Genomic DNA, 16,012 nt, shown 5'->3' with positions numbered 1-16,012 from the left:
CTCAGGCATTGGCACCCTGACAGCAGGATTGTCTGGCTATGTAGACTCCCTCCTCAGGCCCTATGCTACCAGCACTCCCAGCTACCTTCGAGACACCACTGACTTCCTGAGGAAACTACAATCCATCGGTGATCTTCCTGATAACACCATCCTGGCCACTATGGATGCAGAAGCCCTCTACACCAACATTCCACACAAAGATGGACTACAAGCCGTCAAGAACACTATCCCCGATAATGTCACGGCTAACTTGGTGGCTGAACTTTGTGACTTTGTCCTTACCCATAACTATTTTACATTTGGGGACAATGTATACCTTCGAATCAGCGGCACTGCTATGAGTACCCGCATGGCCCCTCAGTATGCCAACATTTTTATGGCTGACTTAGGGGACGAGAGCTGAGGAAGCGTTGTTCTAATGCCCCTACTCTACTTGCGCTATATTGATGACATCTTCATCATCTGGACCCATGGAAAAGAAGCCCTTGAGGAATTCCACCATGATTTCAACAATTTCCATCCCACCATCAACCTCAGCCTGGTCCAGTCCACACAAGAGATCCACTTCCTGGTCACTACAGTGCTAATAAATGATGGTCACATAAACACCGCCCTATACCGGAAACCTACTGACCGCTATTCCTACCTACATGCCTCCAGCTTTCACCCTGACTACACCACACGATCCATCGTCTACAGCCAAGCTCTATGATACAACCGCATTTGCTCCAACCCCTCAGACAGAGACAAACACCTACAAGATCTCTATCAAGCATTCTTACAACTACAATACCCACCTGCAGAAGTGAAGAAACAAATGGATAGAGCCAGAAGAGTTCCCAGAAGTCACCTACTACAGGACAGGCCTAACAAAGAAAATAACAGAACGCCACTAGCCGTCACCTTCAGCCCCCAACTAAAACCCCTCCAACGCATTATTAAGTATCTACAACCTATCCTGAAGGATGACCCAACACTCTCACAAGTCTTGGGAGACAGGCCAGTCCTTGCCTACAGACAGCCCCCCAACCTGAAGCAAATACTCACCAGCAACCACATACCGCACAACAGAACCACTAATCCAGGAACTTATCCTTGCAACAAAGCCCGTTGCCAACTGTGCCCACATATCTATTCAGGGGACACCATCACAGGGCCTAATAACATCAGCCACACTATCAGAGGCTCCTTCACCTGCACATCCACCAATGTGATATATGCCATCATGTGCCAGCAATGCCCCTCTGCCATATACATTGGTCAAACTGGACAGTCTCTACGTAAAAGAATAAATGGACACAAATCAGATGTCAAGAATTATAACATTCATAAACCAGTTGGAGAACACTTCAATCTCTCTGGTCACGCAATTACAGACATGAAAGTTGCGATATTACAACAAAAAAACTTCAAATCCAGACTCCAGAGAGAGATTGTTGAATTGGAATTCATTTGCAAATTGGATACAATTAACTTAGGTTACCTTGCATAATGACTTAGCCGCTCCCAGTCTCTATTCAAGCCTATTTCCCCTTGTTTTTTCCTACCCGCCCCCCCCCCCCCGACGGTCTTTTAAACCCTGGATTTGTGCTGGAAATGGCTCAACTTGATTATCATACACATTGTAAGGAGAGTGGTCACTTTAGATAAGCTATTACCAGCAGGAGAGTGGGGTGGGGGGAGGTATTTTTTCATGCTTTGTGTGTATAAAAAGATCTTTTACACTTTCCACAGTATGCATCCGATGAAGTGAGCTGTAGCTCACAGAAGCTTATGCTCAAATAAATTGATTAGTCTCTAAGGTGCCACAAGTACTCCTTTTCTTTTTATTTATATAAGGTTATCTTAACACTTGCCTTAACAGAAATGGATCACTAAAATGCATTGAAATTGCACTAAAAACAAGTAAGGTCCAAATTTTAGATACCTGATCCTGCAGGCTCTAAGTCAGATAATTTTAATCCCATAGGAATCTATGCTCTCACTGGGGCACTGTATATGTGCCACTCACTACAGGGTAGGGCCACTAGCAGGACTAAGGGTTTACAGCATCAACCTCAGAAGCTGTGGTAACTAAATCCTACTGATTCACTATACTATTATAGGTTTCAGAGTAGCAGCCGTGTTAGTCTGTCTTCGCAAAAAGAAAAGGAGGACTTGTGGCACCTTAGAGACTAACCAATTTATTTGAGCATGAGCTTTCGTGGGCTACACCTCACTTCATCAGATGCATACCGATGAAGTGAGGTGTAGCTCACGAAAGCTCATGCTCAAATAAATTGGTTAGTCTCTAAGGTGCCACAAGTCCTCCTTTTCTTTATACTATTGTATTTTTCCTAGTTAAAAAAACAAACAAGGAGTTGTTGTGGCACCTTAGAGATTAACCAATTTATTTGGACATAAGCTTTCGTGGGCTAAAACCGACTTCACCAGATGTATGAAGTACAAGACACAGGAGCAGCTATAAGCCCATGCTCCCGCCCCTTATGACCGGGACGCGCGCGGAGCCGCGAGCGCGCGCCCCTCCCTGCCCCTTTCTCCCGCCCACACCGAGCTGCCCTCGCGCCTTGATTGGCTAAGCGCTCCTGCGCCGGATAGTCAACATGGCCCGCGTGCACAGCTGTGGCTGTAGCTCCTTGCCGGCCAATCGAGGTGGGCTTTACTGTGCGGGTTGCCTGAGCGTCGCCCAATGGGAAGCGGCCTTCTTGACGGCAGCGCAGCCCGAGAGAGAGAGTCTGCCTGAGAGGAGCTTGAGCGCCGCTGGTGGGGCCGTGAGGAGACGCGAGGCCCGGGCAGGTGAGGGTCGCTGGGGCCGGGCCGGGCGCCTTGTCCTTTCCCAGCCGTAGCTGGGAGGGAGGCTGAGGGGAGCGTTAGCCGCGGGAGGCCCCCTGTCTGGGAGCGAGGCCCGCCCGTCCTCCCTGTTCGCGGTTGGGGCGGGCGGAAGCGGCCTCCCTAGCCTGGGGTGGGGCTCCGGGAGTGGCGTGGGAGGCCCGGGGCTCCCTACTGGAGCGGGGCGGGCCTAACTCAGAGCGGGCATCGCTGCGCGGAGCTTCTTTCGCTGTGCCGGGAAAGTTCGGCTTCGCGGGGCGGATGTGGGGGGCGCCTGAGTGATCGGTAGGCCTGGGGTGAAGCTCCCCGGCCCCGCGTGCTTCCGCTCTGCTCCCTTGCGGGGAGGCCGGGGCCCGGGGGCGCTCCTTCCCCACCGCTCTGTTCCCCTCCTTGCCACCCCGTCTCTTCTCCGCGTGCCCTGGACAGGGGGTTCGCTTCTTCTACGCCCCTTCCCCCGTGCGCGCTGCTGCCTCTCCCCGGGCATGCTGAGCGAGTGCGGAAGAGTCTGATTACCCTACTCGGTTGCTAGCCGCATTGAATAGCCTCAAGCGGGCTGGGCGTTGCTCTTTGAGACGTTCACAGCAGAAGGGCAGAGGAACAAGTATAGAGACACGAGGGGAAGGAGAAAACAGCTAAATTATACAAGTCACCTTGACTTATTGCCTGCTGTGTGGCAAGAGTAGACCTTTAAAAGGAGTTTAAATATGGCCAAAGAAGAGGTCATGTGAACCAGCTTAAGGAATTTCTGTCCAGTCCCTATTTTTAGTCCTCTTAAGTTTCCCCAGTAGGAATATAAAGTTGATACTTGGTTGCTGCCTACAGTTATGTATAAAACGTTTAACACAGAAGTTGTAACTTTTCTCTGTGGTTTGGTTTATCCATGAGTTGGGCCCTACCAAATTCACAATCCATTTTGGTCAATTTCACGGTCTTACTATTTTAAAAATTCTATATTTTATGATTTCAGTTATTTAAATCTGAAATTTCATGGTATTGTAATTGTAGGGGTCCTGACCCAAAAAGTTGCAGGGGGAGGCTGTGACAAGGTTATTGTAGCAGGGGTTGTGGTACTGCTACCCTTATTTCTGCACTGCTTCAGGTGGTGGCACTGCCTTCAGAGCTGGGCGACTGCTGGCTGGGAGCCCAACTCTGAAGGCAGAGCTGCCACCAGCAGCAGAGTAGAAGTAAAGAGGGCATGGTATGGAATTGCCACCCTTACTTCTGCGCTGCTGCCTGCAGAGCTGGGCCCTCAGTCAGCAGCCGCCACTCTCCAGCCGCTCAGCTCTGAAGGTAGTAGCACAGACGTAAGGGTGGCATGGGTATGGCATTGCCATCCTTACTTCTGCATTGCTGCTGGCGGGGCACTGCTAGCCCACAGCCACCACTCTCCAGCTGCTCAGCTTTGAAGGCAGCACAGAAGTAAGGGCAGCTATACCATGATCCCCTTTAAAATAACCTTGTGACCCCCCCTGCAACTCCTTTTTGGGTCAGGACCCTCTCTCTCAGTTTGAGACACTCTAGTCTCCCCCATGAGATTGGTATAGTATAGGCTAAAAGCACACAAGACCAGATTTCATGGTCTGTGATGTGTGTTTTGTTTTTGGGGGAGGTGGTGCCAGCCTGTGGGGACCTGGAGCGGTTGCCCCAATTTGCTGTCCCCTAGGGGTAGCTCTGATGCCTAAGGGCCAACCAAGACTGGGGGCTTATTGAGCTAGGTGCTGTAGAAACAATAGATGGTACCTGCTTACAAAAATGCTTACAGTCTAATTCAACAAGACCTGCATGCACATGTGGGTATAAAACAAGTAGAGTGATCGAGGGGGGAGGGATAGCTCAGTGGTTTGAGCATTGGCCTGCTAAACCCAGGGTTCTGAGCTCAATCCTTGAGGGGGCCATTTGGGATCTGGGGCAAAAATTGGGGATTGGTCCTGCTTTGAGCAGGGGGTTGGACTAGATGACCTCCTGAGGTCTCTTCTAACCCTGATATTCTATGATTCTATGGCATTAGACATGGTGGTTATGCTGTTTGTTTCCTTTTTGAGGGTGTGTGTTTGCTTAGGAAGGGATAATCTAAATGGAAATAAGAGGGAAGGGAGGAGAGGGGGCAGGGGAGTAAAGGGGTAAGAAATTAGATAGGTGTGGATTGAGGTTTAGGTGAAGAGACTGTGAGAATGGGGGGTGGGGATTAGGAGGTAGGAGGGTTAGAATAAACAGCCAATGAACTCAGGGGTGGAGCAAGTCCAGACAGAACTACAGAAAGTTCTCTGAGTTAGCAGCCGTGTTAGTCTGTATCTGTAAAAAGAAAAGGAGTACTTGTGGCACCTTAGAGACAAACAAATTTATTAGAGCATGTGCAAAGGTCCAAAGGTATGCTTTGGCTTTTTGGCTGCTTCTTCCCCTACTGGCTGGAGTCTCTGGGCTGACTCTTACAGAACCCCCATGATGAGGTGGGAGACGGGAGGTACCACCTGAGTCCTAGTGCACCCAGAATGGGAGGATTCTCCCCTGCACAATTCTGGATCCAGGGGCTAACTGAGTGGAGGGGTGGTCTGGTCGTGACTGGGCCTCATTTTACCACTCTTCCCAGTGCAGAAGGCTCAGCTTCTTCCTCTGTGCATTGGTTTACATGCAACTGTAAGGACTAGAAAACCTTTATTTAAACAAAATGAAAGCTTTCTTTTTCAAAATGCATTTCCTCTTGTGGGGTGGTGCCTCCTGACGTTAAGCTTGCAGGACCTTTTTCAAAGCTGTGCCCATTAGGGGTGAACAAGCCCTCCCTTCTGTGGCTGACTTTTGTTTTGGGGCCCTACATGGGATGAGACCCTCCCCTACCCCCCAATCATTTCCATTCCTATGCTGCTTCAACTAACCTGTATTGTGTCTGGTTTGCACCAGGCAGACTTTAATTGCAGCGATGTTTCCTAGGACTAGTGAGGTGGGTTTTTTTTGTTTTGTTCTTCTTTGTTTTAATATTCTGTCACTAATGACCGTAACTTGTCCTGCAAAGTTTATTGGTGGTGATGCCCAAGAAATAACTCTCTTGATTCTAAGTTCCAATATCTGAGTGGCAACTGTTACAAAACTGTAAACTGAGCTTGCTTATCATGGAAATAATTATGGCAGTAAACATGGAGACTCCGTGATATCACTTAATTTCTCATTGAAATGCACTCTGATTGGTTGTCTGACTTGCATTTGAAAACACCTGATTCTATCATACTTAACTCTTCAAGAACATTCTTTTAATATTTGTCCCTTCAACACCTAAGACAATCACAGGCAATTCTGTGATCTTTGTAGGAAGAGCTTTTTTTAAAAGTTGTACTATTTTTTTGATTCCTGTGCATCTCAAGTTTTCTCTAACTGGAAGAGCTCTGTTTGAAAGTCCCTTTTCAATAAGTTTTGAAACACTGGGTAAGTTCCAGAAGACTAGAATAAAGCTAATGTTGTGCCAGATTTTAAATAGGATAAACAGGGTGACCTGGGTAACTATAGGCAGGGCAGTGAGTCTGTCACATAGGTCACGGATTCCGTGACTTTTCGTGACCTCCATGACTTCTGTAGCAGCCGGTGCTGGCTCAGAAGCACAGCAGTTTGGGTGTGTGGGAGGGGCAGAGGGTTGGGGAGGTGCGGTTCCCGGCCAATGGGAGCTGCGCAGCTAGTGCTTGTGGCAGGAGCAGTGTGTGGAGCCCCATGGCCCATCTGCTGCCTAGGAGCTGCAGCACCTGGAGCTGGGTAGGAAGCCCCCGCTAACCACTTCCAGCACCAGTGGGGTCCTGGGCCAGCGCCCCCGGACTGTCTCCTTCCCCCCCCGAGCACCCGCAGCCCCCCGTGCGAGTTTTAGTTAGGGGTATATAGTAAAAGTCATGGACAGGTCATGGGCCATGAATTTTTGTTTACTGCCCGTGACTTGTCCATGACTTTTACTAAAAATACCATGACTAAAACATAGCCTTAATTACAGGCCAGTCAGCCTGACATTGATCCCTGGGAAGATAATGGAGCAGCTGATATAAAATTCAGTTAATGAAGAATTATATGGGGGTAATGTAATTAATGCAAATCAACATGGATTTATGGAAAATAGATTCTATCAAACTCACTTGATATCTTTTTCTAATGAGATTGCAAGTTTGGTTGATAAAGATAATAGTATTGATCTAATATACTTAGACTTAGGACCCCATAACACTTTGATTTAAAAATTAGAATGATATAAAATTAACATACACATGTTAAATGAATTTGGAGATGGCTAACTAATAGGTCTCAAAATATCCATTTCATGATATTTCCCATTTATAATTATATGTTTCTATTGGGTCCTGCAGGAATCTGTACTTGGCCCTACACTATTTAACTCTTTTATTAATGACCTGGAAGAAAACATAAAATCACTGATGAAGTGTGCAGATAAGACACACACTGCGGGAGTGGTAAATAATGAAGAGGAAAGGTCACTGATACGGAGCCATCTGGATTGTTTCAGAAGCTGTGCTCAAGCAAACGATGTCTAATATGGCTAAAAGTCAGTATAGCCTATATTCTTTGTTCCTAGACATATATATTGACAGGATGGAATGCTCTATCCTGGGAAGCAGTGACTCTGAAAAAGATTTGGGGGTTTTGGTAGATAATTAGCTTAACATGACCTCCTGCAATGTTTGGAGGCATAGACATGGGAATCTCGAATAGGAATAAAGAGGTTATTTTACATCTGTTTGGCACTGGTACAACTGATGCTGGAATATTGTGTCCTGCTCTGGTGCTTGAAATTCAAGAAGGAGGTTGATAAACTGGAGAGAGTTCAGAGAAGAGCCATGAGAATGGTTAAAGGATTAGAAATCACACCTTATAGTGACTGAGCTCTTGAGTCTGTCTATTTAGCTTAACAAAGACAAGGTTAAGGGGTGACTTGATTGTAGTCTGAGTATCTAAACAGAAAATAAGTATTTAATGATGGACTCTTCAGTCTACCATAGCGGTTCTCAACCTGTGGGTTGGGACCCCATAGTGGGTCACAACCCCGTTTTAATGGGCTTGGCAGGGCTGGCGTTAGACTTGCTGGGGCCTGGGACTGAAGCCCGAGGGCTTCAGCCATGGGCAGAAGGTTCAGGTTACAGGCCCCCCCACCTGAGGCTGAAGCCCTTTGGCTTTGGACACCTCCTTCCCCCGCTCTGGGTGGTGCGGCTCAGGCTAGCTCAGGCTTTGGTCCCTCTTCCTGGGGTCATTAGTAATTTTTGATGTCAGAAGAGGGTTGCAGTGCAATTAAGTTTGAGAACCCCTGGGAGCAGAGAAAGGTATAATGCAATGCAATGGCTGGAATTTGAAACTAGACCAAGTCAGACTGGAAATAAGGCATACATTTTTAGCAGTGAGAATAACTAATCATTAGAACAATTTACCAAGGGAAGTGGTGGGTTCTCCATCACAAATAATTATTAAATCATGATTGAAAGTTTTTTCTAAAAAATATGCTGCAGAAATTTTTTTGGAAGTTCTGTGGCCTTTTATATCGGAGATCAGACTAGCTGGTAACAATGTTTCCTTCTGGCTTTGGACTCTGTGAATGCCCTAAATTTCTAAATTCTGACACCTTGAATTTCTAGGAGATATGTAAGTGCTTGATACTAGAATATTGCAGCAGGGGTTGTTGTCTTGATGTTAATTTATACCTACCATGTAGGAGATTAGCCTTCCTCAGAGCTTGCTTGACACATGGCAACAGTCAAACTGGACCTTAGGCCCCAATCCACAAAGGTACTTAGGCACCTATATCCCAGCCTTTGGCTCCTAAGTAACAATTGTAGGCTCTACTGTGATACACACAACTCCAACTGACTTCTGTAGGGGCCTAGACTTGGTGTCTTGAGTTTTCAGGGTAAACATTCTCTAGGTGCAGAAGTTTCTGCTTCTGGACACACGCATTGCTGCCTCACTTTAGGTTTCCTGAACCTAAACCTCAGATCAGTGCACGAACCAGGGGAAGATAGGCATTCTCCCGCCTAGCTCCCATGCGGAGCTTGATAAGGTAGGTGTCCTCAGAGGCTGCATACCACATCAGGTTTCATTCAAAATCGGTCTGCTGAAGGAGGAAGAGGGGGGTGGTGCCCACCTTAACTTCTAGCCCATTGGTTAGAACACATACGTGGAATGTGGGAGACCTGGGTTCAGTCCCCCCCACCACCTCCTGGCCTCATGAAGGGAGAGGATATGAACAAGGGACTCCTACCTCTCAGGAGAGTGTTCTAATCGCTGAGCTGTGGGATATTCTTATGTAGGGCTCCCTAAATAGCTCCTTTTGAAGCTATTCCACTTGGGATGAATATGCAAATAGTCATTGGGTCAGAGACAGAATAAGATTATAAACTGGTGTTTAGGGCCAGGTATGAGGTTTAGTGTGGGGCAAGAGATAGAAGGAAATGCTGGAATACTGCATGCTTTCTCTCCTCAAGTTAGGAAAGAGTATGGGAGGAAAAGACTAGGAAGTGGGGGAAAAAGGGAAACCTTGATCATTAAAACTTCTGAGTCAGGAGTATTTCAGCTCTTTAGTTGTACTGCCCTTTGTCAGGTTTGTGTTTAAGAATATGTATGTGTACTCCTGTTTGGGACAGGAGGTGAATGAGATGACTAAGTACTGGGTAACAGAAGAGGAAAAAATACGTTTTTTTTTAGAAAAGGAGCGGGGAACCTATATAGGAGGTTTACTAAATAGAACTATCTTACTGATACATAACCTAGGTTTTAACACTTTTGTTTTTAGTATATAGCTCAGGTTTTATGATGCCAGAGGAACAGATTACAGGCTGCAATACTTTTAAGGGATGTAAAGAGCTATTTAACCATTTAAAAACAAATATTCCATGAGTTCACATCATAGAACAGCTGCTCATAAACTTACATTCAGATGTGATGCTTGGTGTGAGTAGTCCAGTGAAAGATGTACAGTATATAAGATCCTGCTGATGGCTGTTGGTATATTGACTGTTCCTTAGCAGATCCTGCAGCTATTATTGCAAGCATCTTCAGGTTTTAATCAGATTTTGATAATTTTATATAACAGTATTTTGTCTCCTAAACATTTTATATTTTATTTTGTAGGTGGATACAAGCATACAGATGGCAGATAACAGGTAAGTCAGAATGCTCTCAATATCTGTTCTAAACAGAAATGATTTGCTACTTACCTATCTTCAGAGCTCACCAGTATCTTAGTATGTGATTCTTTCATGAAACTTGGCAAATCAAAAATTGAGAAGGTTAGCCAGAACATTTAATGCTTTCTTCCACAAAAAAGGAAAATGAATTGGTGCATGGGAAGCGAAGAATGTTGCACAAATGGTCATGTGTAAAATCACTCTGTTCTTAGTATTGTCTACTTCTGAGGGCATTCTGCACCTAAAAATTCTGCGCACAATATTTTAAAATTCTGCAAAAATCTGCCAATTTTATTTGTCAAATAAATGTGGAGGCTCCAGCATGGCATTGGGGAGCACAGGCCACTGGCTGCACAGAGGTGGGAGATCACTGTGCAGCCTTCACCCTTCCCCATCCTCCCTTGGCACACGGGCTCAGCGGTGAGGCTGAACCCAACCATGGCACAGTGCAAGGACAGGGCCAGCCCTATAGAAACAGCCCAGGGTCCTGGCCCTCCATGCCAGTTGTGGGCAGGCAGGCTCAGCAAGGCAGGATCCTAGTGTGGGGGAATCCAGGTGTGGGTTGAGAGGGTTCTGTGTGGAGCAATCTGGATGCGGGTGACCCGGTGGAGGATCTGGGTGCACAGGAGCTTGTTGGAGGGTTCTGAGTACAACAGTAATGGGACTCTGTAGTGGGGGGTCCAAGTGAAGGTGGTTTGAGTTCAACGGGGGTGGGTCTGGGTTGCAGCGGGGATAGAGCTTGGCAGGGGGGTCTGGGTGTGTGGGGCTCAGTGGAGGATCCAGATGCTGGGAGGGAGTGGGGCTCCAGTAGGGGATCCAGGTGCAGCTAGTTGGGGCTCGGTTGAGTGGGAATCTGGGTGTGAGGGGCTTGGGGCAGTGCAGGGGAAGTGGGGCTGATCAGAGGGTTCTGACTGCCGGGAGGTGGGGTGAGGCTCAGCAGGAGAGTCTGGGTATGAAGGGGCCTGGCTGCACGGGGGTTGGGCGGATAGGGGAAGCAGCTCCCTGTACAGGGATCTCACTCCCTGCAGCTGAGGAACGATGGGTGCAGGAAGCAGGGGAGTTTGCAGAGCTTCCTACAGCCAGGGGAGAAATCTGCAGGTGGGTCTGACCCAACCCCAGATGCTGTGCAGGGGAAGAGGAAGTCCCCTTTTCCCCAGCCCAGCCGGGAATAGCAGCAGAGCCCAGCACAGGGAAGGAGCCACCTGCCAGGTCTTCACTGTGGGGCAGGGGGCGGGACTGGGGATTTACCTCTCTGCCAGCTGCTCTGGGCACCTGAAACATACTGCTGGGGAGGCCTGCATGACCGCTCTTGTGGCTTCCGTTTGTTTCCCCCATCAGAAAGTCATTTTTCTGCAGGGAAGCAAAGAAATCTGCAGGGGACATCAATTCTGCGCATGTGCCATGGTGCAGAATTCCCCCAGGAGTAATTGTCTAGACTCTGAATAAAGTATATTACAATTATCTTAAATTTTAGATGGACATTTAGAAACAAGGAAGTGATTTTATCAACATAGTAGTTTAAGTGGTACAAGTACTTTTTTCAGTTTGCTGTTAAGGTAGGTTTTTTGTTTTTTTTTTTTTTTTAGAAGACAACCTGAAATTGCAACTCTTTTCTAATTTGTTAAAAGTAACTGCTTTTACTGCGATTCAGAAAAAAATCCCTCTTGATCCGAGGTTTTACAGGTATAGGGAAATAATCTGAGCTTTGAGGCCCTGTGCTGTATTTAATTCTTCTGATTGCATGCTTTTGAACAGTCCCAATATTGCTCTTGCCTCAGTTGGGAGTGAGTCCCCTGTGTAATTACTCTGTTTTGTACTAATAAGATGTTGCTTATATTTTAAATTTCTGAGGGGAAAGAACATATAATCTTGATCTTGTAGATATCTGGACGTGATGCACATAACATTATTCCTACACATGAAGGACTTTGCTTCCACCAAAATGTAATGTTCTAAAACTAAGTTTGTGAACTAGAGTTTTAGTAAAAATACACTGGTCTCTGAAACAAAGTTTACATATTAATAGCAAAGGTTCAGCTTTAACTCACTTGCCCTAACAGCTCTTTTTTTACCATCTTTAGGGCAAATCTGATTCTCAGATTTCTCTAACTGTGGTAATCAAAGTGTCTTCTTTGATTATTTAATTAGAAATATATTCAGTACATATGAGTAGGGAAATAATATAAAACACTGCATCTGGCATGTATTTTTTTACTTTCTAAGTTTCATAGCTGCTAGTGTATCACGGCCCTACTTAACTTGCGATATTGCGGAATCCGCAATTTCCGTGATATTAGGCTTCCAAAGCAGTTTTGACAGTGGGAGGAGCACCAGGCGGCCAACAGCGGAAAAGTAATGGACCACAAATAATATGGATCATTATTACTTTTCCGAAATTTCCCATGGGTTGTCTGCAACTTGGCCACAATTTTTTTGATAATCATCCTGCAATTCAAGTAGGGCCTTACATATTGTGCATTACAAGCATATGAACACACTGCCCTGAAGAATTTACAGTCTAGTTAATAAACAAGAGCTTATGAGAATGGTAAAAAATACATTCCTTGCATTTGAATTTAGAGATGATTTTTTCAGTGGATTCCCAAACCATGGTCTGTGAACCACCAGTGGCATGGGGAGCACTTGCTGACCAGCTACATGGTGCTGGTCCCTTTTTGTCTACAGGAGCTAAATTGAGTAAAAGATGGCTAAAATACTTCCATTTCCCTTTGTCACTTTTCTGTGTAAGTAATTGCTGTAGCTGCAACAGGGTTGTTATGTGGTTGTGAATGAGTGAGGAAGTAGTCTACATGAGCGCAAACGGCAGTGGAGATGGTTCACAAGATTACCTTTTAATAAGATATGGTTCACACTGTGTGATAAGGAACCACTGACACAGGCCAGTCTGCACTGCGGGTATTAAGAGACATACCTGCTTACGTTTGACCTCTCTGCGCCTTCAAGTCTAAATTATGTTGCTGGGGAAGCTTTTATAGCCAGCACATCTCCCAGAATTTGGTTTTAAGGGGATTCATATTATTTTTTCTTTGTAAACGTAAACCTTGATTGTCCCTGAATTTAGGTTATCCAAATTTTAATAAATCCCCAAATATGCTTTTCTGAAATTCTTCTTCTCGCAGGACTTTCTGGGTGTTCTGTTTTAGATTCTCCTGTACAGAGAGGCTTTGAATGATCAGTTTTATCTCTTTCTCCTTCCCTCACCATTTAAAGAGTTTGGATTGCTCCCCACTCTTAGATGAAAATCAAATAAGCCTTGCACTCTCAAGTGCCTTGTGTTGCAACATCCTCCTGGCCAAGGGAGGATGCATGCAGCTCCAGGGTCACTCAGTTCATGTGAGACCCTTCCACACAGGGAGTTAGGTGCTGACTCTACAGCTCCCTCAGCTTCTTTCTTTTATGAGAGAAAACAATTAGCTTGATATCCAAACTCTGATATCCAGGTCTCAGCCATCTGAGCACAAGGTACTGATGACAACAGATGTCTTTTAATGGGATCTGCATATTTTAAACTTTTGCTGTGCATCATACTTTAAAAACAGCATTCCTTTATATGTAATATAAAATACTTTTAGTAATTTCATAATTAGATGTAGTAACAAATATTGAGCTGGTGTTACCTTTTGGTGTGTAAATCTAACTTTGGCTTCTTTAGTAAAGCAGAAGATGCTGCCTCAGATTCTGTGGAAGCTGCTAAACATGCAAGTGATAAAAAAGGTAAGTGTGAATAGTAAGTAACTGTATAAGGTTACGCTAGTAGTGGTAAGCCTCCTGTTTCTCTTGTACACTGAAATCATTTTCTATACAACGAAGTGTTTACATCCAAAATTGTGTATGCATGTGTATATTTAAGGCTCTGGTAGTGACCTGTAGTTAAGGCTGAGAGGCCATTTCTAAGTTTTGACCAAATCAGTTGATCCAATTTTGTTCAAATGTGAAAACCCTTATCTTTGATGAGAACACTTTGCAACTAAATAAAATGACGACAAAATAGAAACTTCAGACTGGGCTTGTAAAGCTCTGGCAAGTTTCTTCAAAGTTTGAAGATCATTAGTTGCATATCTTTAAAGTTATGAACATTTTAAAATGGACAGTCTTTTGTGTACATCACATCTACAAATACATTAGAAGCAAGAGGAAGACCAAGGACTGTGTAGGCCTGTTACTCAATGGGGGGAGGGGGGAAACAATAACAGAAAATGTGGAAATGGCAGAGGTGCTTAATGACTTCTTTGTTTCGGTTTTCACCAAGAAGGTTGGTGGTGGTTGGACGTATAACATCGTGAATGCCAGTGAAAATGAGTTAGGATCAGAGGCTAAAATAGGGAAAGAACAAGTTAAAAATCACTTCAACAAGTTAGATATCTTCAAGTCACCAGGGCCTGATGAAATGCATCCTAGAATACTCAAGGAGCTGACTGAGACGATATCTGAGCCATTAGCGATTATCTTTGAAAAGTCATGGAACAAGGGGGGGAGATTGCAGAAGACTGGAAAAGGGCAAATATAGTGCCCATCTATAAAAATGGAAATAAGGACAACCCAGGGAATTAAAGACCAGTCACCTTAACTTCTGTACCCAGAAAGCTAATGGAGCAAATAATTAAGCAATCAATTTGCAAACATCCAGAAGATAAGGTGACAAGTAAATGTCGGCATGGAAATGTCAAGAACAAATTGTGTCAAACCAGCCTGATAGCTTTCTTTGGCAGGGTGTATCTTGACTTTAGTAAAGCTTTTTATACTGTCTCACATGACCTTCTCATAAACAATCTAGGGAAATGCAACCTAGATGGATCTACGATAAGGTGGGTGCAAAACTGGTTGGAAAACCATTCCCAGAGAGTAGTTACCAGTGGTTCACAGTCATGCTGGAAGGGCATTACGAGTTGGGTCCTATAGGGATCTGTTCTGGCTCTGGCTTTGCTAATATCTTCATCAGTGATTTAGATAGTGGTATAGAGAGGACACCGATAAAGTTTGCAGATGATACCAAGCTAGAAGGGGTTTCAAGTGCTTTGGAGGATAGGATTAAAATTCAAAATGATCTGGACAAACTGGAGAAATGGTCTGAAGAAAATAGGATGAAATTCGATAAGGACAAATGCGAAGTACTCCATTTAGGAAGGAACAATCAGTTATGCACACACAAAATGGGAAAATGACTGCCTATGAAAGAGTACTGCAGAAAGGGACCTGGGGGTTATAGTGGACCATAAGCTAAATATGAGTCAATAGTGTAACACTGTTGCCAAAAAAAAAACCCCACCATAATTCTGGGATTTATTAGCAGGAGTGTTGTAAGCAAGACATGAGAAGTAATCTTCCGCTCTATTCCGCACTGATTAGGCCTCACCTAGAGTATTGTGTCCAGTTCTGGGCACCACACTTCAGGAAAGATGGGGACAAATTGGAGAAAGTCCAGAGAAGAGCAACAAAAATGATGAAAGGTCTAGAAAACATGACCTATGATGGAAGATTTTTGGGGGGAGGGAGATAGAGAAGACAGAGAGGGGACATACCTTTTCAAGTACGTAAAAGATGGTTACAAGGAGGGAGAAAAATTGTTGCACAGGCAACCTTAATACTGGCATTGCATAATCTGGGTGCTTTGCGACCTTAAATTTCTTTCATAGGTGTTTTTGGTAAATTTAGAAATACATTTGGGCCAGCACCAAGCACCTAAATGCTTTCAAAACTATATTTTAAAAAAGCGGCTTTTATGCTTAAAGGCCAGCAGTGGAAACCACATGCTTCATATCAGGCTTCCAATCCCTACTATTAAATTGAATCAAAAATCTTTCCAAGGCTTTGGAAGTCTTAAATTGCGTGTGAAGCTTATTAAATTTGAGCAGGCCACTAAAGGGAGAGAGTTAAAAAGCATAGATTTTTTCTGGTAAGAGTACCTTGCTGCTTCCCATGGAGAGTTTAACTTTGGGAGCAATGCAATAGATCTGAACTCCCATAGTGGGACATGGGAAAACATGATCTTTCAGGTAATTGGCTCC

General features: G+C 44.9%; 1 protein-coding gene across 4 annotated transcripts in view; it reads left to right on the top strand.

The window, feature by feature from the left end:
* Positions 1–2,603: 2,603 nt before the first annotated feature.
* NAP1L4 (nucleosome assembly protein 1 like 4) overlaps positions 2,604–16,012 on the top strand; it is a gene marked incomplete at its 5' end in the record, with an annotated part of 56,384 nt that continues 42,975 nt past the window's right edge. For 2 of the 4 annotated variants that reach the window (XM_084631919.1, XM_084631921.1), the window contains 3 exons: positions 2,670–2,796; positions 9,931–9,962; positions 13,660–13,721. In XM_084631919.1, the coding sequence (XP_084488045.1) occupies positions 9,949–9,962; positions 13,660–13,721 (76 nt within the window). Of the gene's footprint in view, positions 2,797–7,210; positions 7,358–9,930; positions 9,963–13,659; positions 13,722–16,012 lie in introns of those variants that run through there. The other 2 variants (XM_084631922.1, XM_084631920.1) reach the window with 2 other exon arrangements.

Source organism: Lepidochelys olivacea, assembly GCF_965140295.1.
Source record: "Lepidochelys olivacea isolate rLepOli2 genome assembly, chromosome: 6".
In the NCBI taxonomy this organism is placed as follows: domain Eukaryota; kingdom Metazoa; phylum Chordata; order Testudines; family Cheloniidae; genus Lepidochelys; species Lepidochelys olivacea.
The sequence above is the reverse complement of the archived record's forward strand: the minus strand, read 5'-3'. Positions and strand labels throughout refer to the sequence as shown.